Source organism: Larimichthys crocea, chromosome XVIII (assembly GCF_000972845.2).
Source record: "Larimichthys crocea isolate SSNF chromosome XVIII, L_crocea_2.0, whole genome shotgun sequence".
Lineage (NCBI taxonomy): Eukaryota > Metazoa > Chordata > Actinopteri > Sciaenidae > Larimichthys > Larimichthys crocea.
Genome location: NC_040028.1, coordinates 12817199 through 12838498, shown reverse-complemented (window position 1 = coordinate 12838498; position 21300 = coordinate 12817199). Strand labels below are relative to the sequence as shown.

The following is a 21300-nucleotide window of genomic DNA, read 5'->3' as shown; positions in this document are numbered from 1 at the left end:
GTAATTCAAAAGTATTTCCGATAACGTGTTGAATCAGGGTGTGTTGAGGCGTACACTCGATGTTATCTTTAGTTTGGGAAATGAAACCAAAACATAATCAGTGCTTTAGTTTGCTGCTGATGCATACAGTACAGAGCCTGAGGGAACAAAAGTTCTATTGACAATTTTAATATGGTTATTTACACTTCAATGTTCTCATGATCAAGTTTGACTCATCAGTACACTGTAGGACCTACCCCCTTAAAAATAAAGCTTTGAGGTGTCCTTTATGCTAATGCCATGGGAGAACCTTTGTTGGTTCTGCAAGGAACTTTTTACCTATTGGAACCAGTTGCTTCTAATTGCTGTCTTAAAGAACCAGTAATCAAAACATCTTTAAAATGAAAAAGATTATTAAATATAAAAAGCTTCTTGAAAACACCAAAAGTGCTGCAATTGTGACTTAAAGAACTCCTTTTTTTGGAATTCAGTTACCCAGAGAAAAACACAAAAAATGTTCTTAAAGACAGAAAGTTCCCCAGAGAACTCAAAGTAAAGCTAAAACTAAAGTGATTCTTCGTGGTGATGCCAAAGGAGAACCTTTTTCAGTTCTGCATGGAACCTTTTACCTATTGGTTCTTCAAAGAAGCAGTAGCTGCAAAGGGTCATCTCAAAGAACCTATAAAGAGAGCTCCAACAGTATGTTGGGCTGGATGGCACTGTTGTTTTGTGCTTATTTGAGTATGTAGAATTATTAAAGAGGTTGACTATTAGCCCTGACTGAGAGCTCAGAATCAATACAACCCTGTAATAATAAAGTAATGAAACAAAGTGTGATGATATGGAAAAACAACATTCAATTTGATGCCAGCAACATGTTTGAAAGTTGGACAGAAGACTGGAAATTTTATAAAATGGTGAAAGAAAAACTCCTGGTGGAACATCTCACAATGAATAAAATGAACTGACAACAGGTTAGTAACATCACTGGGTCTAAAAAGAACATCCAGAGTGGCTGAGTCTTTGTGAAGTAAAAATGGAGAGGGGTTCACCACTCTGTGAATTTCTGTGCATTTCATTGTCTATAGTTCATGATATCATTAAAAGATTCAGAGAATCAGAAGAAATCTCTGTACGTAAGGGACAAGGCCAAAAAACAATATTGGATGGTCGTGAGCTTCAGACTCAGAGGGCACTGCATCAAAAACAGACAGGACTCTGTCATGGACATCCCTGCATGGGCTGAGGAACACTTCCAAAAATCATCATCCGTGAACACAGTTCATCGCTGCATCCACAAATGACAGCTGGAACTCCACCAGGCGAAGAGGAAACCGGATATAAACCAGATCCAGAAACGCTGCCACCTTCTGTGGACGCAACCAACTTTAAGTGGAAAACAGTCCTGTGGTCTGACGAGACCACATTTGAAATTCTGTTTGGAAATCATGGACGCCACGTCCTCTGGGCTAAAGATGAGAGGGACCATCCGGCTTGTTATCAGAGCACAGTTCAAAAGCCAGCATCCGTGATGGTATGGAGGTGCATTTGTTCACACGGCATGATGGGTAACCTGCCCATGGAGCAACATATGCTGCCAAGGCGACAACGTCCTTTTCAGGGATGGTCTTAGTTATTTCAACAAGACATTGTCAAACCATATTCTGCATTGATTTAAACAACACTTTTAGATGACAGCAAAGTCTTCTAAGTTCACAGATGCTTACAGAGAGTTGTTAAAAGATGAGCTGATGAATGGAGTGGTAAACCTGACATGTCTAACCATCGTTTCAACATTTCACGATGTGTCTTTGTGCTACTTTCAATTAAATATGTTGTTTCAGTGTTTTCACATGATATTTTGTTTCTATTAGGGTTAGGGTTACATTTTACACAGCGGGACAAACTTTTTGGAAACAGGGTTGTATTAAAATATCTAACACATGAACTCCCGTACAATGATGGCAGTTAAAGCACAATCTGCAAGCTTAGATAAAACTAAGATCAATGAATGGAGGTAAAGACTGTGAACATCTTCCTTTAATCCTTTTATCAAAACCAAATAAAAACTCAATGTGAGATATTTGATGGAATGCTTTTCATGCCAAAATGGTTCACCGTGTGACACTTGGTTTGCAGTCATTAGATTATGAATGAATTCTTGCAGCACTAAAGCACAGTAACTACTACCATGATAAGAGCCTGAAGGCTGCTACCTATCTATGTTGCGTGTTTTGCCCCATGGTCCTTCAAGTAGGAAGTCTTTGCCCGTTTCTAAAGTGTGTACATCTGTAGGTGTGTATGTAGACAGTGGTGGAAGAAGTATTCATATAATTTACTTAGTAGAAAACCTGAATTCAAACTTTTACTTAAATAGAACTACAAGTATCTACGTAAGAAAAAGTACTCCTAATGCTAAAGAAGCTGTTATGCTGTTATATTATTGGATCAATATTATCAGTGCTAAACATTTAAGTGGTTTGTTGAGGAGCAGCTCATCTGAAAAGTTCATATACTGTTGGGTAATTTTGTAATCAGAAACGATGCATGACATTTTTGAAACTGATATTTTAAACATAAAATCTTAACCAGTAACTAGAGCTGTTGGATAAAGTAGCAAAAAATGGAAGTATAAGAACTTTAAAAGTGTACTTCAGTCCTCATGTATTCTCTGAATGGTGTGTGAACTCTCACTGAGGACGTGTGAGCCGTATGATTTTTTACAACCATCTTGTGATGTTTGTTTCATTTGAAGGACTTGCTGAAGTCTGAAACTCTTCCCAGAGGCATGTTTTCATGTCTTTTTTAATTTTTTTTTTTTACAATGTCTGGCTTGTAATATGACAGTGGACTTAAATCTGTCTTGAAGTGAAACACATAGCATGATGGTATCTGATATGTGATAAAACGGTGAGGCTTTAGACTCTGGCTCTGTTTGGATGGCCAGCAGCACTCTGCCTGGTGTTGACTCAGACCCTTATCAAACCACAGTGAGTGTAAAAGCCGAGCTCTGGTCTCCAGTAACACAGCCTGGCAGGCAACTCTGCGTTGATTGAGCGAGCAGAGTGCCTTTGAATGTTGAAAGACCTTTTAGTGTTCTCGGGGGAGGTGCCCTGCCCTGCTGTATATACGTGAGTATATATAAGTAGCTGCCAGCACTCATAACACGTTTTCTGATCAAACTTTACTCCTAGCTGTTTTTTGTGTTTTTCCTCGTTCTTTGAGAGCAGTCGGCAGAGCTGTGGGCTGCGGGTGTCCTGGAACAATGTAGAGCAGTCCACTTTAGACTGACTTCTATGAATAGTGGGACATTGTTGATGTCACTGGCAGAAATTCAAGCATTTGATGGCCCTAATACACTGTTTATGACATGTATGAAAACTGTTCTGCTTTGTATTTACTGAGCAGTGTCTGATTAATACAAGCAGAAATGCATATTATTGTAGAAGTTGAAATAATAACGCCTCTCAACAGACACCCACAGTCGTCCTGTCAGATGTAGATGAACAGTGCATCACTAACACACCTCTTGACTTTTGAAACAGCAGCTTGACCAAATGATCTTTGAAGTCCACTTTAGGGCTCTCTTACTCGAGGTAATGGACTTCATGGCATTAATATGTTTTGTTAGCAGTTCTGTGAGGCTGCACTGAGGGAACCGTGGGACTTTGAGCCACATGCTCACATGTTCACGGTGACAATGTGAGCATACTGATGTTTACCATATATAACTGTATTCACCATCTACGTTTGAGCATGTCAGCGTCCCGTCTTTAGCTCATTAGCACTAAACCCAAAGTACAGCTGAGGCTGATGAGAAGTTTGGACCAAGCAGCAAACTCCTTGGCTGGAAAGGAAAATCAATGCACAAGTACCAAAAACTGTGACTCCTCGAGGGGCCACTTGAGGCTGAAGTGAGTCAGTCTCCATAAGTCCCCATGTTAAATGTCCAACTTCACAGTAGAAATAAACATTCACCTGTTCAAATGATATTAAGGTTTGAAGTTATGCAAAATTAACAGTGTGGCCACTTTGATTGACATGTAGGTGCCATTAAAGATGGCTTGTTCGTCAAATTTTAGATTAGCTGGGAGGAGGAAGAAGTAGGACAGCCAACATGGTGCTGGCAGGAGCCACATATTTGCAATCTAATATTCATAACTATGTTTTTAAAATGACCTGAAAATAAGAATTATGTTTTTTTGTTGCTTTAGAATGAGTCTTTTATATCTATAGATGCTGTGGGTCCTCTTCCATGGACACCGTATTGAATTGTCATGTATGTGTGTGTGTGTGTTTTTTATTTTTTTGTAGCCACAGTTTATCTTACAAGCGAAAGGAAGAGAGTGAAGCAAGCTGGTTCACAATCTGCAACTTCACCCCTAGATGCTACTAAATCCTGCACACTGCTCTTTTAATGAAATTTTATAACTAGGTTCAAGGAACAAGGTCCACGCCTTGAACTCATCCCATTTTCGCTTCACATGTACTTAAACACGCCTTATCCATTTACTCCCTCATTGATGCCGTTTTCACATTTCACATTTCCATCACTTGCAATAAACCCATCTAAACTTAAATCTTTATTGGCGTGGTCCTTGTTAGTGAAACGTGGGGCCAAAATGATGATGATGTTGATGTTTGTGTTTTTAACCCTCCTGTTGTCCTGGGGTCATTTTGACCCCACATTTCACTAACAAGGACCACGCCAATAAAGATTTAAGGAGGGTTAAAAACACAAACGTCAATGTCATGGTGGATGGAGGAGAAGGACATGGAGGATGTGAGGGCCATGAAGGTTTGTACAAATTTGCACAGCAATCAATCCAATCGTTTTTTAAAACATTTCAGTCTGGACTAAAGTAGAGGATCGCCAGAGCTGCTGCTAGTGTGCCCTAAAAAGTCCTTCTGTTGTGCCATATACTTTTTCATCCCCCACACCTGAAACCTGCTATCCACAGTCAAGATTAAGCCATGAGCCCAATATAATGACCCTGATCCATTTAACAGGAGCGACTGAGGCTTTGGAACCGTCCCATCACCTTGGAAATGTTCCATAACTAGTACTGAATGCCTCCTCCTCCTCCTCCTCCTGCCACTTATTGACCTGCCAAAGGTTAACAATAAGGTATGGATGGAGCGTACACCTGTCAGAGAAATGATAAAGAGCTCCACACATATGAAACAAACAAGGCTGCATCAGGCATCATAAATGTCCCTTTAAATCAATACATACACTATTACAGGGTGCTTGACACACGGCCCGGGGCCTGAGCGTGGAGAAAAGTGGATGTACTGAATGAGTAGTCCTTCAACATATATTATACCACATGACCAAAAGCTGCTTCCAAGTAAATTATTGATCCAGATACAAGACAAGGCAGCTTAGGCATAATGTGGTTTCAGCTTTGAATCTTCAGACCATGGCAGGCACTCAGTGTGTCAATACACACACACACACACACACACATACAGTTTGAGAGAGCAGATCACTCTGTTCTGGCTAAGACTACTGAGAAATATGGGTCATGCTGCCGGGAAGGGAACAGCACAAATCTTTCACATTATTTGGCCAACACGCTGTGTTCGCACAATGCTAATTACCATGGTGAGACCATGCTCTTAAAAATTCTGTTACATAACTGATTTCACACAATCATGCACACACACACACACACACACACACACCACCCACAAGTCGTTGTTTATTTCAGATTTTCACAAGCTCATGTTTATCTTCCATTAAACATGGCTGCCCTCCAGTGGACGGGTACCTGTACTACTAGAACACTAGAGTACTGGGGTATCCTGGCTCTAAGATTCAGTAATAGACATACACAGCACAATGTAATTAAAGAATGCACAAGTTAACCAAAAACCGAAAACACATGCTGTCATCATGCCAGAGCCTAAACCAGGGCGTCAGAGAGCTAGTGCCTGAGCCGGGGCAGAGCAGCACAGCACAGAACGTCTGCAGGATTGGGAAGGCCTTTATGGGGTGATGCTGACCGCTTCAGTACAGCTCATTTAGCTAATAACCCCTCCACCAAGAAACCCCCCACAGAGAGAGCAACAAGAACACATAGTGGACAGGTGGGGAGGTCGTGTTTTTCAAACAGGTTTTATTACAACACACAGTAACAAACCACCTGACTCAGAACATGCAGTCAGCACATACAACACTACACAGCAAAATATACAATGATCCTTATATAACAATGACAAAATAATAAACAATAATGTAGCAAATGGTAGCAAAGGTGTTTCCAATGACACTAATTAAGGTTCAGTTCCATTTAGTGCAGCAGAGACTTTCCAGGGAGTCAACATGCAGCACAGCAACACCCTGACTCTGTCTGACCTGAATGGAACAGAACCTTAATTAGTATCATGTTAAAGTGGCTGCTGTGAGAAAGGTGTATTTCTCACAGGTATATAGTCCAGGACGGGTGTCAACATTCAGGAACAGCTCAGCTCTAGCCCTTATAAAAGCTTGTAACCTACCTTTCTCGAGGAACAATATTAATCTCTCTATACCTGAGGGTTTTGATCCAGTTTTGTAGAATACACTTTACAGTGACAAGAAGGAGTTTTTTTAAAGAAGTTTATAAGGTGATGCTGAGAGATGTAAGTCCCTGGAGGGAACATCAGGGTCGGTCTTAGAGTTTGAGATTTTTTTTTCTTGTTGAGCTTCAGCCACTGTCACTAAACAACCCAGAGAATCCTCTGTTTAGTCCATGCAAAGCGTGTGTGCAGAGTTTCTGGTGTTTGACTGATGTTTGTCCACTACTGTGAAGGTTAATGGATGATGCAGGGTGGGTTGTTCAGTCCCTGGCTCTTCCTGTCCTCATGTTGGAATGTCCTTCAGAGTCTCTGCCAGATGAATGTGCTGTGAGCAGAATGATCACTTCCAACATGCCTTTCAGCTAATTGACATGTAATGTGACGGAGGCGACAGCTCTGACAAAACATTTCATTAGCGCTGCTCGGCGTTACTTATGGAAACCATTTGTTAATGAGCTGGTTTGCTGTTAGCTGTTAGGTGTTTGACAGAGATTCAGAACAGCTTTAAAATGCTGAGTAGTAGTAGTAGTGACACACTGAGTGTTTCATATCATTGTAAGCTGATTGAGTTAATAGGACAGAACTGGAGCTATAGCAGACAACAGGTCACTTACTACTTCATTTAAGTGGAGCACATTACATAAGTGGACATAGTAATGTACCGTACTGTAGTAATTATTTCATCAACCAATCATGAAAATACATCAAAATGGATTTACACCTATTTCAACCTATACCAACTTCACTTATATTGAGGTCACTGTAGGGACAGTGTTAAATCTTAGATTGTTATGAGGACACGGACTTCTTCTCCTTGAGTCACAGAGCAGCTGTACGATTGTGTTTAGGAAAGCAGACGTCATTCTGATCGTTACTATGGTAACCGAGGTCAGAGGATAGGCCTGTCTCACTCCATAGACACAACAGATAATGTACCACTAACCACTAAGGTTGAACATAATTCCTTGTTTGTAGACTAATCACCATTTATGGACAGAGAGAAGTTGTGTCACTATTCCGATCCAGAGAAGACTACATGTCATGACAAGTGTATTAATAAATCCTCCATTCTCCTTGATCAAGCTTGAACAAGCTTCAATAAAGCTTTCAGCAGAAGACAGCTTGGACTCCTCTACACTGACTAAACTGACCATTGGTGAACAGAATTCTCCACACCATGGATGAAATCAAAATGAATACATCAAATAAAACAGACAAACATCTGAGGTATGTCTGTTGTTGTATGCGTTGTAACTCCATCACTAACTAGGGCCAGTTTCCTGGCTCAACAACAAAAAGACAAGTCACACATGATTGACATGTTGCAACAGATGGACAAACTGTTCCTGCTGCAGCTGAATTCTTCACAGGCTGCAGCTTTCTGTCTGTCTGTCTGTCTGTCTGTCTCTTTCTGTGAATCGTGGGTGTCATGTGGGCTTTGAGGACTAGAGCTGGTGTAATGTGTTTTTCACTCTCTGCTGAACACTGAATTTCCACAGCAGGACAATAAAGGTGCTGAATCAACCCGCACAAAATCAAATGTAGCACTTACCAGATTGGGATGTGAATCCGTCCTGGTGGCCACTGTACAGCCACAGGGGGCTACACCTCACTTTATTTCAGATACCACTTTTCTTTTCAGAGAGCTTAATATATTGAACAGTGCTGTGCTTGGTAAACTTCCTCTTTGATAATGTTGTAAGATGGTTCCCTGTCAGCCAGACAGGGCTGAGTCAGACTACTTTGAAATGTTGTCAGTTAATGAATACAAAGGACCTGGAAATATTTGTAATTATTAACATAATCCACTGGATTGGATTGAGCATTGTTCTTTTCCCTCCCTCCAGCTCAGCCACAGTGTGGAAACCGTCATCTAAGAAAGCCAAAACAAACAAACTTCCATATTTTAGTTTCCGATTTTTACGACAGAATCTTTTGATTCAAGTAATCCTTGACAACATAACTATAATCTAATCACACTTTTTTTTCTTTCAAATGTAATCTGAGCTGATTACAGTTACTAATTGTTAGCAATCTTACACCATTGTGATTACATGTAAACTGTTACCGCCCAGCCCTGGAGCCAGAATGACCCACAGGTGAATGGATGACAAGTTATTCTGCATCTTCCACTAAAGAGCAAAAAATAAAAAACAGCAACCAAGCTAGGTCAACACAGAATATTATTAAAATATTAAGTAACATACTAGTTACTGTTTGCTTTCAATGGACAAAACTCTTATTAATTACTCTAATTTAAAGAGTCAAATAGCTTTACTTTACACTGTACACTGTACGCACATGTTCAGTCTCAGAATACAGTCTCATATTAGCACTCAGTTCACATGAGTATTATCTGATATATGGTCCACGAAATCCATTCGGCATTGTAAAGGTGAGTGGCACGGCAACATGCAGACAGCTGTCACTTCACCATCACTGACGTGCATTTGATGTGCAGTAATGGTCGGTTTGGGTAATTACTAATTGTGTAAAAATGTTTTGCATTTTAAAAGTACACAATTACTGTATTCTCAGTTATTAAACTAAATACTGATGGAAGCATATACTACACAGGAATAGATTCGATCATGTGAAGGAAAATAATGAAAGAAGAAATGCAACTCTAATATCTTTTTTTTAATATGTATTTTTTTTACAGTGCTTAATTGCAAACTAAAAAGAGCCACACCAAAAACAACAACAATAAAAAGTCAGTATAAGACAATAACTCAAGATAAAGATTGCATATTAAATGTTTAACCTGCTTTAAAGACATATTAGTATAAAATATTAGGATAAGTGGTAAGAGGGATTATTTTGAGAGTGAGTTCAGTTTGTAACAAAGTCCATGATATATATTATAATATATATATATATTATATATCAATATAATATAGTGGGAACCTTCGTTCAGTGCTATGTTTAGTGAAGTATGAAGGGAATGTATAGGTTTCACCTGTACTTCAAAACATATGTGTATATGTATATATATATGTGTGTGTGTGTGTGTGTGTGTGTATATATATATATATACAGTATATCACCCTGGCCACATATGGTCACATTCAAATATCAAATATGTTATGTTATATGTTTAGATTTTTTGTGTCACATGTCACATATTGTCTGTGAGCCTCAGTTCAGTGTTCTGTGTGATTTCCTCTGTGTGATTTCCTCTGTGTGGTTTCCTCTGTGTGGTTTCCTCTGTGTGATTTCCTCTGTGTGGTTTCCTCTGTGTGATTTCCTCTGTGTGGTTTCCTCTGTGTGATGAACACACAGCACCAGCATCGTTTGGGTGGACAGCTCCTTTAAACTCCACAGGCTAACAGGCTAGTTACCAATTGACTTGATTAGCAGACAGACGTGGTGTGACAGCAGGTAAACTGTAGCCACGCTGAGCCTGAAACCAACTTTATTTATGTATTTATAATATATGTTCACCTTTTTGAACAGCAGGTAATACGCTTGACTGAACGGGCTCGTTGGTTTGCTGGTGCCGTGTCATGGACTTGCTCTGTCCGCCTGCTTCTTCGTGGCCCTCGGCGGCTTGTTCGGCCTCTCAACCCGTGACTGTGCTTCAGACCGCGCGGCCCTACGTGCTCGGTAACTACGCGGGCGTGGCGCTGCCGCCGCGGGTCATCCCTCGGGTCATCCCTCGGCTCTGCAACACGGTGACTCAAACCCCGCGTCCAGGTGAGTTATCAAACAATATGTCTGCCCGGCGGGAAAATGCCTGATTATTTATCGAAACAGTGACTTTGCACAGTCTGCTTGCTGCTGCGGAGGACCTGTGTGTGTGTGTGTGTATGCTGTAAGCTTGTTATGAGTCAGCAGTTATTGAGGTGACTGTGATGTCATCAACAGGTGAGAGCAGGTTCTTCTCTCTGAGCAGGTAAGCCTCCTCTGTCCTCATGTGCTGCATCATGTGCTGCATCATGTGCTGCATGTGGAAACACGTGAAGAACCTGAAGCTGCTGCTGTCCATCCTGCAGGTCTGTGTTTGACCTGGTGAACGCTCATCATTACCTGTCCTTAACTGACCCCAAGCTGCTCAAGTGGTATCTGAGTCTGTGTCCGGAGGACAGAAAGATCATACAGGGTGTGTATAAAATGTGATTAGTTGATTAATTGTATAATTGACTGAAAATGAGTGAGTCATTTTTCTGTGAGGATCTGCTGCTTGTCTCAGTCCCACCAGACAAAACAAGACCTTTAAAGAGGTCACGAGGGGCGAATGTCATTATTTTCTGACATTTCATAGATCAAATGATTCATTGAGCTCAAGTGTGTGTGTCTGTGTTTCAGGCTGATGTGTGTATGTACACTGTATCTTGAGCTAATGATTATTTCCATTATCAATTCTTTTAACTCATTCATTGATGAGTTGTTTGGTCCATAAAATGTTGATCAGTGTTTCCCAAAGTGACGTCCTCACATGTCCAAAGAAGAAACTCCACATCTGTGAAGCTGAAAGCAGCATTTTGACTTTCCTTCTCATAAACGGACTCACAATGACTAATCGCTTGTTAAACAAGGAGTTGATTACGTTTTATAGTTGATAATTAATGGATCGTCATCAGTGAGGAAGTCATTTTCAACATGTTGACGTTTTTCTTTCTCGTAGATGAAGGAGGGTTCCATCAGTTCCTGCAGAGACACCCGGCTCTGGAGCTGTCTCAGCATCATGTTTATGTGAAGTGTAAGTGTGTAAAGCTGCTGTAATCTTCTAATAACTGTATAAATTATGTAATGTCATTTTTTTAAATTTCCATTGCAGATAGTGCTGGATGCAGCGGTCCTGCCCGGCCCTCCGTGATGTCCGACCTGCAGCTGTATGTCTCACAGTAACTACAGTGAAACTGGTGACAGTACATGAATGAGTTAATGAGTCATTTACTGTTGAAACTGTTCTGTTCTCAGCTCGAGACCGATGGGAGAAGAGAAGTGCAGATGTGGTAATATGCAAACCTCGCTTTTCATTTATATTTTTCCGTTTAAGCACTGAATCGGATTTAAAAAAAAAGAAATGAACGCCTTCTGAAGGTGTTCACATTGTCCTGCAGCTCAGGTTACATGTCCTGTGTTTGGAGATGTCTCTGACTCACTGTCAGACAAACACACAGGAGGTTTGTCTGGAAAGCTGCTGTCTGTCTGCTGTCCCACCTGGATGAATAACCTACTTGTAGAAATCACAGAAAAACATTTAGTCTAGGACTAGTCTTAATCTTTGTCGGCCAAACTGCCCCCTACAAAGAGCTGAGGTTTTCAGTTGACATTAAAACCCAACTTACTCATACTCATAAAGCTTCACCTCCTTCTGCCAGAAATGCCCCATACAATATACCCCGGCAATGTGAGGGAGACTTTGACCCTGCTTAGACCACAACAACATCCACATGTGGAAATCTTCAACACAGAACAGCTCCTCTACCTGCAAGACAGCTTCCAAACAGCCTTCAACCACCCCATCACACAGGAAGCAAACCATCAGCAGATGGTGAGGCTTTCTGTCTATATTTAACAAATGAAGTTTGAACACTGGTGTAGTTGTGAAGTTGTACATGTAATGTGACTAATATTAATATTTTTTTTAGATGGACAGCAGCAGTGCAGCTATGTGTGTGGACGTGGAGCTGGAAAGATCCAGACAGTGGAACAAGCCTTTGATCTGGAGCCAGACATATGCTGAAGTCCGCCCATTACAGTGAGCATGCATATGTGTTGATTTCCTGCAGCATCCAGCCATTCTAAGCTCCTTATTATTTACATTTTGATATGTGGACATGATGAATTGTCATGGTGTCAGTGAGAACTAGTCTGAAAGTCATACCTTGATCAACCAGAGCAAATCATACTCAACTACACAAGTAGTAGTAATTATTTAGAATTTAAATGTTTTAAACATTCATTAAACATTCATCTGAGTGACGTAGATGAATTAAGCAATATAATGAGAGGGTGTGCTTTAACATCAATACTGGCATGACAGTGATGTGGTCAATTAGTTAAAGCTCACCCTTGAATGCAAAATTGTGATTGCACAAGAATTACCAACTTTTTTTGGCTTGTTGTTTCCGCTCCGGTCTCAGTTTCGATGGAGATGCAATCAGTAGACTTAATGGAATGGAACCCAGTTTACTACTCCAGTAAATATTCTGAACCTTCGTAATAATTTAGCAACATAAGCGATGTTAGTTCCAGCCAGCTAACGTTAAAGCTTTCTAGAGATTGTGGAGTTTCTCTAACTGAATAAATACCACACATATATACACTAAACTGAATAAATACCACACATATATACACTAAACTGAATAAATACCACACATATAAACATTAAATTGAATAAATACCACACATATACACACTAAACTGAATAAATACCACACATATATACACTAAACTGAATAAATACCACACATATACACTAAATTGAATAAATACCACACATAGACACACTAAACTGAATAAATACCACACATATAAACATTAAACTGAATAAATACCACACATATAAACATTAAACTGAATAAATACCACATATATACACACTAAACTGAATAAATACCACACATATAAACATTAAACTGAATAAATACCACACATATACACACTAAACTGAATAAATACCACACATATATTCACTAAACTGAACAAATACCACACATATACACACTAAACTGAACAAATACCACACATATACACACTAAACAACAAATACCACACATATACACACTAAACTCTTGTAGTTAATATAGTACAATTCAGCATGCAGCTGATGGAGGGTGTTATCCAAACATTTCCAGTAACTCCACACTGTTGTAAAGTCCAAAGTCAAAATGTGTTGAAAAAGATGGATGTAATGTTTTTATCTAATGAAATATTCCTCTTCAGTCCATATTAATTGACCTTTAGTCTTTAAAAACAAAATTTTCTCTGTGCTCACTTAATTCCGACATGCTGCACATGAGAGGTAAACACCTGTATTAACGGGGCAGCAGGAACAGCACCATAAAATATTCATAGAGAATATTCATTAAAGAAATGCAGACGTATTACTTTATTAAATTTTACTTTCAGTGGACTATTTATTTACAAGTTATATATTTTCAAGGTGTGACAAAGTGGAGATGGTGGAGTAATATTTTTATTGATGAGTCAGGTGTGTTTAGTTGACCAATCAGATATCTTGGCTGGAACTACTTGTATATTTCATATTAAGGAGTAACACTGTTTGATGTTACAGGTCCGAATGGCCAACCATGGAGCAGTCTCCTTCTGTAGACACTGTACATGATGATGAGGCCTGTTTAAGCTTTGAGGATCCTTGTGAGGACCTCAACAACATCATGGAGGATGATAAGAGCATACTGGTCTGTGTGGCCAGTGAAAATGGGAAAGCACATAACACTGACACCTCCAGCAGTGAAGCTCTGTCAGGCAACGGTGAGACCTCAAAGTCTGTCATCGAGGCAAACACTGCAGAGCACCCCCCTCCACCCTGCGTTACTACCTGTGACGTTAGGGTTGGCACAGAGCCTGCAGCATGCACGTCAGCCTCCACCCAAACCGAGGATCCAGGATCATCTGACAAGCATGTCATCACCAAAGTCCACATGGCGGATCTGGACTACCTCGCTGAGGTAAGCCTGGGAGCAGAGAGCAGTCATTAAAATGAAATGAAGCAGCAAAAACAACGTCTTTGTAAACATTTCAGGAATTCATCAAACTCAAGACGGCCAAAGAGCTGAGAGAGCAAAAAGAGCAAATGAAGAGGTGAGACACACTCCTGCTTAGACCAACCCTGAGGAATTTCTGCTGCAGCAGCACTATTATCTTTAATGATCTATATGTACTGTGTATATTTCCAGCCCTGGCTGTAAAGTGGGGAAGGAATGTGAGTGTGTTGAGCGTGCTCAGCAGGCAGAGCTGTGCGTCCTGGCATTGCAGCACAGTATGTGCAGACAGCACTGCTGGAGACTCTACTACACCTCTGCTGAGGAAGGCCAGCTCACCCCACTGTAAGGACGCACAGTGTGACAGAAGCCAGATGTTTGGCCACACTGGTGTTTACTTCATGCCCCCCCCCAACCTGTCCTGCAGGCCAAAGAGCCCTCCTGTGAACATGGCGAGTGTTCTGCAGAAACTAGACTCTGACTATCATCACATGAGGGAGAAGATCCTGGCAGGGGTTCCTCTGGAGAAACTTCCACCTCTTTCTGTTGACTCTGAGAAGATTACCACAGGAGCCAGGTACACCCCTGCACAGGTGAGACTCCGACTGTTAACCCACATTTCAAACATTTGAACCACAGCTGTGATTGTGATGGTCTTTGTTGTCTCCTTGTTTAGATAGTTGGTGTGCTGGGAAATGTTCCTTCTCGGTATGTTAACACACACATGCACGTGAGTCTGGTGAAAATGAAATTCCAGTTCAGCAGACTGGGCGTAAAACGTTCTGTAATGTTCTTTTTGATCCAATGAAGCTCTGAGGAGTCACAGAAACATCACACATCAGGGGAAGAAGACACAAGTCCAGAGAATGAAAGCAGAAATGGCTGCCAGGTATGTTTACAGACTGAGACGTCAGAGAAGTACACCACAAAAAATACAAATCTTTGAGCAACTTGTTTATTTCAGCTTCATTTGTTTCTCAGCTCGGTCAGAGAAAGGAGCAGCCGAAGAACGGCAAAGCAAAGAGAGCTGTCACTTCTGTCCCCCAGAACAGAGCCGCTCTCTGCAACAAGAGCAGGCCGACAGGTGAGCAAAAGAATCCTCCTCATGTTTTTAAGTAGTACTGTGAAGCATTAAATCAGAGCTGCTGTATGCAAAGGGATCAACACGGCCGAGACGTGGTACGATGCTGAAGAGGACGTGGAGCCAGCAGGACCTGCTGAGATCGGACAAGAACCAACAGTGATGACCAAAGAGAAGACCTGTGGTAAGTGAAGGTAGCTACACTCACATATTTGAACAGTTTGGATTCAAAGTTCAGTGCTGAGTCTGTTTTAGTTCCAGAACCAGACGGTGAGGAAGCCAAGACTTCAGTCCTGTGTGTCTCCAACCTGCCCAGGAATGTGACAGAGGTGAGTGTGACGCTCAAACAGTGAGGATCAAGTCAAGCTTAAAGCATTGTAGAGTACTGTGACATCCAGCAGAGGGCAGTACAGGCTCGGACTAAAACCATGTCCTCCTCAGAGTGACGTAATGCTGTGCTTTGAGAAATACCACGTCTGTGAGGTCAACATCTCTGCTCTGAAGAATGATCTGAGGTGAGTTACTGCCGTGCTCTTACATCAGCTGTAACACACACACACTAATGTCAGTGCCTGAACCGTCTGCTGGGTTCTCTAGCGTTGCCATAGTGACGATCAGTGGACCCCAGTCGGCCGAGGCTGCAGTCAGAGAGCTGAATGGCTTCAGCGTGCGAGGACATACTTTACATGTAGAGCACCTGGATGGGAGTCACCATCCGTCCTCAGAGGTCACCACCAAACCACAGACCTCCAAGACTGGAGCCAGCAGCCCTGACAGAAAGGTGAACGTGTGTTACAGATTGAAACGTGCCCAGTTTGGTTCATCTCACACTCTTAAAGTCAAATCTGTATCCTCTGTCCTCTCCAGCTGATGGTTCAGCCACCGCTCAGCTCCAGCATCAAGAGCAGGAGGATGGTCTGCATCTCCCCCACAGCCAAAGGAACCTGCGTGCCCCAACACTACGGCACCATGGACAGCTTCAACACCTTAATGTCAGAGCTGACACAGCACCACCCAGACATTGGGAGGCAGAGGATTGTGGACGCTCTGATGGAGCTGAAGGCCAAGCACCAGGGCGTCCTCAGCAGCCTGCCCCTCAGCACCATCAGGGAGATGACCTCCGAGCTTCTGACCACCGCCAACACTGTGCAGGCATGAGGTGGCAGCGCTTTAAAAGGTTTCTTGTTAGCCGTGATCTGTTGGAAGTTATTTGTTAGTGCAGCATCACAATCCCTCAAGTTTTTCTTTGAAACATTTCAAGTCAGAGGGTATGTAGATGTCCTGAACGTACCACAGCGTGTTCTGAACCAGAAGCATCACAAGGTTTTTGGTTTGTTCGTTGAAAGAGGTTTCTCACAGTGCCTCAGCCAGTTGTTCAGTCATTCCATCAATTTGAAAGGAAACTGTGTGGTGTCTCTGGTTGCATGAAGTTGCTTTGTTTCTATCATTTGTCAATAAAAGAACTGGCATTGAACTGGCTTTGTTTACCTTCCTTGACTAATACTGCTGATTAGACTGACCACTGTGTTACTGTAGACACCAGGGGGCAGCAGAGGGCGCTCTTTACAATGTTTAGATAGTAAACTCACAAGTAAAGCTATCATGGGCCATGTTTCATGTAATTTACTCTTCTGAGATGGTCACCATTCAGTTGCAACAACTGATCAGTTAGTTGTTAAGTATTTGATTATAAACTCTTTATACGTGATTAATTGTGTTTTAAATGATTTCTTAAAGGAAAAAAGTTCTAATTCTGATTTAGCTTCTCACGTGAATATCTTCTGCTGTCTTTAGTCCTCTGACAGTAGAGAGAGTCCTGGACAGTCTGCGGGGCACCGCTAGGTGCAGGTTTGAACCAAGCTGCAACCTCCATGGCTGGGAAATTAAGCCAATGTGGAAGTGCTAAAAACTGTAACCCCTCAAACGTCCACTTGAGGCTGGCTCCAGAAGTGAGTCAGTCTCCATAAGTCCCCATGTTGAAATGTCCAACTTCACAGCAGAAATAAACATGTTTACAGCCTGGTACAAAAAACAGTTTTGGTCTCTGTAGCTAATTTCCCCGTTCATGACAACTGTACTGAGGGTGAATTTATATACAACTCACCTGTTCACATTATATTAAGGCTTAAAGTTATGCATAACTAAGAGTGTGGCTGCGTTGATTGACAGGTGAGTGCTGTCACAGATATACTATTAGAGCACCCAGGCATCTTTTGGCTCGGTAATTAGATTAACCAGAAGGCAGAAGAAGCAGTACAAACAACATGGCGGTGGCCCTTTGGAAACCTGTGGGTGATGCCACTCATGCTCTATCCATCATCATGTTCTAACTGGTTTGAAGGCCTGACCCTGGTGCCAACTGTTCAACCATAGTCTGTATCAGACCTGGATGTAGTATGTGTGACGTCCCCCACAGGTTTCTGTAAAGCTGCTGTGAAGCTCATCTGTTAACCCTGCATAACTTGAAGCCTTAATATCATGTGAACAGGTGAGTTGTATATAAATTCACCCTCAGTACAGTTGTCATGAACGGGGAAATTAGCTACAGAGACCAAAACTGTTTTTTGTACCAGGCTGTAAACATGTTTATTTCTGCTGTGAAGTTGGACATTTGGACATGGGGACTTATGGAGACTGACTCACTTCTGGAGACTTGGAATTTTTCGCATTGGCTTCATTTGGCCGCAGGGTGGCGCTTGGTTGGTCTCGGTCATGAAGAGGTTAATGTAATCCGTGGTGGGAGATGGGCGGAGTTTCCAGCTGGGACGCAAACCCGACAAACCGAGAGAGCAACAGACTCTGTGGAAAGGACTGAGCGCGGATCTGAGTGCGTGTTTGTGTCCATGTGTCCGGACTCTGTTTGGATTCTCCCCGTTCGGGTTTAGACGCACCGTGACCGACAGGAGCCGAGAACTCGATGGAGGAGCCGTGGATCCGCTGTCAGCTATGGGAGAAGTAGTCAGGACGTGGAAGGCGAGCAGAGGCGTCCGACAGGGACAGCGAGACCAGAGCACAGAACTTTAAAACAATGGAAAAGTGTCCTCCGTGTCCACACCGATCCTCCAGCACAAGTCCGCCCTGAGGCTGCCGTGGAGCTCAGACGGTCCAAACACTTTGACTACTCATCAACAGGCTGCAGTCAATGAGAGCTGTGTCCGTGCACTAACACATCACACACACACACACACACACACACACACACACACACACACACGGATCCGGTATTTGACCAAGCGCTGATAAACACAGCGAGCCGCACCATGTGGAGCCCGAGGACGGGGACGTGGATGTGGCGAGCGGCTCTGTGCTGCATGCTCCTGGAAACATGTCTGCACAGTGCCAGAGGTGAGACAAAGCACAGCTCAGTGACTCTGCAATGCATTCACTGTTATCTGTATGAGTGTGTTTGTGCGGCAACGTGAGCAGTCTGTTTGGTGCAAACACAGACAGACAGACAGACAGACAGACAGACACACAGACAGAGTGTTTACAGTGGACAGATGCTGTGAAAACAAGTAAAGGAATTTAACTGTGGGGCTTCATCATGTCATCACTGTGCACCAGATCCACACCACACGCTGACTGATCTGGAAGACACTGTGTGTGTGTGTGTGTGTGTGTGTGTGTGTGTGTGTGTGACAGTGGTCTGTCAGATCACTGGTGTTTCCCTGGCTGCACATACGCATGGAGAGAAAGGATAGAAATCAGGGCTCAGCAACAGTGGTTGCCAGGTTGGTTACCAGGCAGATATTTTACAGACTTTGACTGTGTCCATAGCAACAGAGCATCTGCTGTCGTGTGGATACCTTGAAAATGAAGCGAACAGTTCTGCTTCTGCTAATCTGGAGGTGGTAGTAGTCTGTTTACCTCTGAAGCACAGAGGAGGTGACACAGGGATGGGTTTGTGTTTATCTACACATGCAGACCGTAGGGATCAATGGTGAAGGTTCTACATGTGTGGTGATACATTTTGACACTTTTCAGGCCTCCAGCAGAGGTTCCTTTAAACATAACCGTATCATGCCCAATATTCAATACTGGTACTTTCTACTGTAAGATGTATTGTATCTAACTGTCATTAATACAACAAATACTTTGCCGTACCTCCTTATTTATGTTTGAACAGCAACCAAAAGCCAAGAATGAAGTGCCTATTATCCAGAATGGCTGGTACCCTAGAAACATCTGACAGTTGAGTTCAATCTAATGCAGCTCCAGCTTCAAACATCACTGTCGAGCTGAATAAACAGCACTCTCTCTCACACACACACACACACACACACACACTCTCTCACACACACACGTTGCCAACATACCCAGAGTGCTTTTTGGATTGCATCACCGTGCTCAGGTGTTTCTGTTTTTCTGCTCTCAGATCAGTCCTTATTTTCTAACTGTCCCCTGTCTGTGATGTCGTCCCACACCACCTCAGGTCTCAACATGTGTATGAGCGGCAGCGCTACGTCCTGTGAAGAATGCCTCCTGATTCACCCCAGTTGCGCCTGGTGCGCACAAGAGGTACAGCTCACCTGCTGCGTTACAGTCAGGCTTTAGGTGCAGCGTCCTACAGAGGTGGAGGAATGTAGGGCATGTGAGTCTGTACCATATTCTCATGAGTTTAAGACGGTCAGTAACAGGACGTTTGTGGCTCTCCATCCTTCAGGAGTTTGGGAGGGGGCGGTCTCTGACGTCGCGCTGCGATTTTAGTCAAAACCTGCAGAAGAGGGGCTGTGAGTCACGGTTCATCGAGTTCCCCACCAGCAGCATTTCTATCCTGCGTAACAGGCCCCTGAGTTCTAAAGGGTCCGGGTCGACCCAGTACGATGTTGTCCAGATCATGCCTCAGAAGATCTCTCTCAGCTTGCGGCCAGGTACGTGTTCTGACTGCTGCACGCATGAGAGAGCGCTAAGAAAACCTTTTCTCATAAATAATCCAAAGTGTCTTTCTTCGACTCTTTCACGTGTTTGTTCTGCCCATCCAGGAGACCAGACTTGGTTTGGACTGCAGGTTCGTCAGGTTGAGGACTACCCTGTGGATCTCTACTACCTGATGGACCTCTCTCTTTCCATGAAAGATGATCTGCACACCATCCGTAACTTGGGCACCAAGCTGGCTGAGGAGATGGGCAAGCTCACCAGCAACTTCAGGCTGGGCTTTGGTACCTTTGTGGACAAAAACATGTCTCCTTTCTCTTACACAGCACCCAAGTACCAGGAGAATCCATGCAATGGGTGGGTAGCAGGGTTCACCGCATGCTTTGCTACATATTTACATTTAGTCATTTAGCTGACGCTTTCATCCAAAGCACCGTACAAAGAAGGAAACAATCAACGTTCAGTGGTAGTTGTAGAGGGGGAGAGATTTAGCATGCCCAGCTGTTGGTAGTGCTAGGAGAGGAGGCGCTGGGGCATCAGGTCAAAATGACAGATAGAGCACTGTGTCATCTGCATAGCAGCGAATAATCAGACATAGAGAGGTGTAAATAGCCAAGCCAGGATACGCTGAACGAGTGAGGTAGGATTCAAACCAGGACAGAACCAATCCAGAGATGCCCATGTCTGAGAGTATAGAGAGAATGATGACGGTGCAGTTAACTTGAGGTGATCTTCAGGATGCTGTTCCACAGCAGATGAAAGGGAAATCCTGAAATAATAATTCATTCTGACCCTCACATTCTATTTTTGCACATTCATGAATCATGTATAGTGAGAGATGGTGCAGTTGCAGCAGTGAGAGTTTTTTTTTTTTCATGTGTGATGAAGCTGAACAGTTCTTCAAAATGGCCCCTCTGCTGTGGGTGGCTGATGAGGGTAAACTGACAGCCAGCAGAATAGACAGAGGGTAAAAGAAATGTGTGGCACACCATGTTTGCCCCGGAGGTGACACTGCACTGCTCTATCTCACTGACCCCCATCGCGCATCACTTCCCATCTAGGTTATGGCGTGGCGTGTGCGTGTGTTTGTGTCAGTTACACTCTGTGAAGCAATGCAGGGAAATA

General features: G+C 42.7%; 2 protein-coding genes across 6 annotated transcripts in view; both read left to right on the top strand.

Moving 5' to 3' along the window:
* The first annotated feature begins 9776 nt into the window (after positions 1-9776).
* rbm44 (RNA binding motif protein 44) lies at positions 9777-16778 on the top strand. 5 transcript variants are annotated; one of them, XM_027290720.1, is made up of 21 exons: positions 9777-9875; positions 10003-10239; positions 10411-10438; positions 10539-10645; positions 11171-11245; positions 11324-11378; positions 11467-11501; positions 11871-12043; positions 12141-12250; positions 13790-14186; positions 14261-14319; positions 14415-14564; positions 14647-14812; positions 14896-14927; positions 15030-15108; positions 15201-15303; positions 15377-15484; positions 15556-15629; positions 15742-15815; positions 15898-16081; positions 16168-16778. In XM_027290720.1, exons 2-21 carry the CDS (start codon positions 10050-10052, stop codon positions 16456-16458), a joined length of 2490 nt encoding a protein of 829 aa, XP_027146521.1. In that variant the 5' UTR covers positions 9777-9875; positions 10003-10049; the 3' UTR covers positions 16459-16778. The 5 variants fall into 5 exon arrangements, with proteins under 5 accessions (XP_027146521.1, XP_027146520.1, XP_027146522.1 ...); XM_027290719.1 differs by having other exon boundaries at positions 9780-9875; positions 10000-10239; XM_027290721.1 differs by having other exon boundaries at positions 9782-9924; positions 10000-10239; positions 15562-15629.
* Positions 16779-18054: 1276 nt separating this feature from the next.
* Positions 18055-21300, top strand: part of itgb5 (integrin, beta 5) — a 50807-nt gene continuing 47561 nt past the window's right edge. Inside the window, exons 1-4 of the mRNA XM_027290976.1 lie at positions 18055-18645; positions 19733-19818; positions 19964-20171; positions 20283-20532. Coding sequence (XP_027146777.1) covers positions 18561-18645; positions 19733-19818; positions 19964-20171; positions 20283-20532 — 629 coding nt within the window. The 5' untranslated portion in view covers positions 18055-18560. The remainder of the gene's footprint in view (positions 18646-19732; positions 19819-19963; positions 20172-20282; positions 20533-21300) is intronic.

Excerpts from the sequence above, each read along its gene's own strand:
- rbm44 (XM_027290720.1), top strand. The coding sequence starts at position 10,050 with ATGGACTTGCTCTGTCCGCCTGCTTCTTCGTGGCCCTCGGCGGCTTGT. Across the intron at positions 10,240-10,410 it reads GACTCAAACCCCGCGTCCAG|GTGAGAGCAGGTTCTTCTCT; the intron begins GTGAGTTATCAA and ends TGTCATCAACAG. Across the intron at positions 14,813-14,895 it reads CCAGGTACACCCCTGCACAG|ATAGTTGGTGTGCTGGGAAA; the intron begins GTGAGACTCCGA and ends CTCCTTGTTTAG.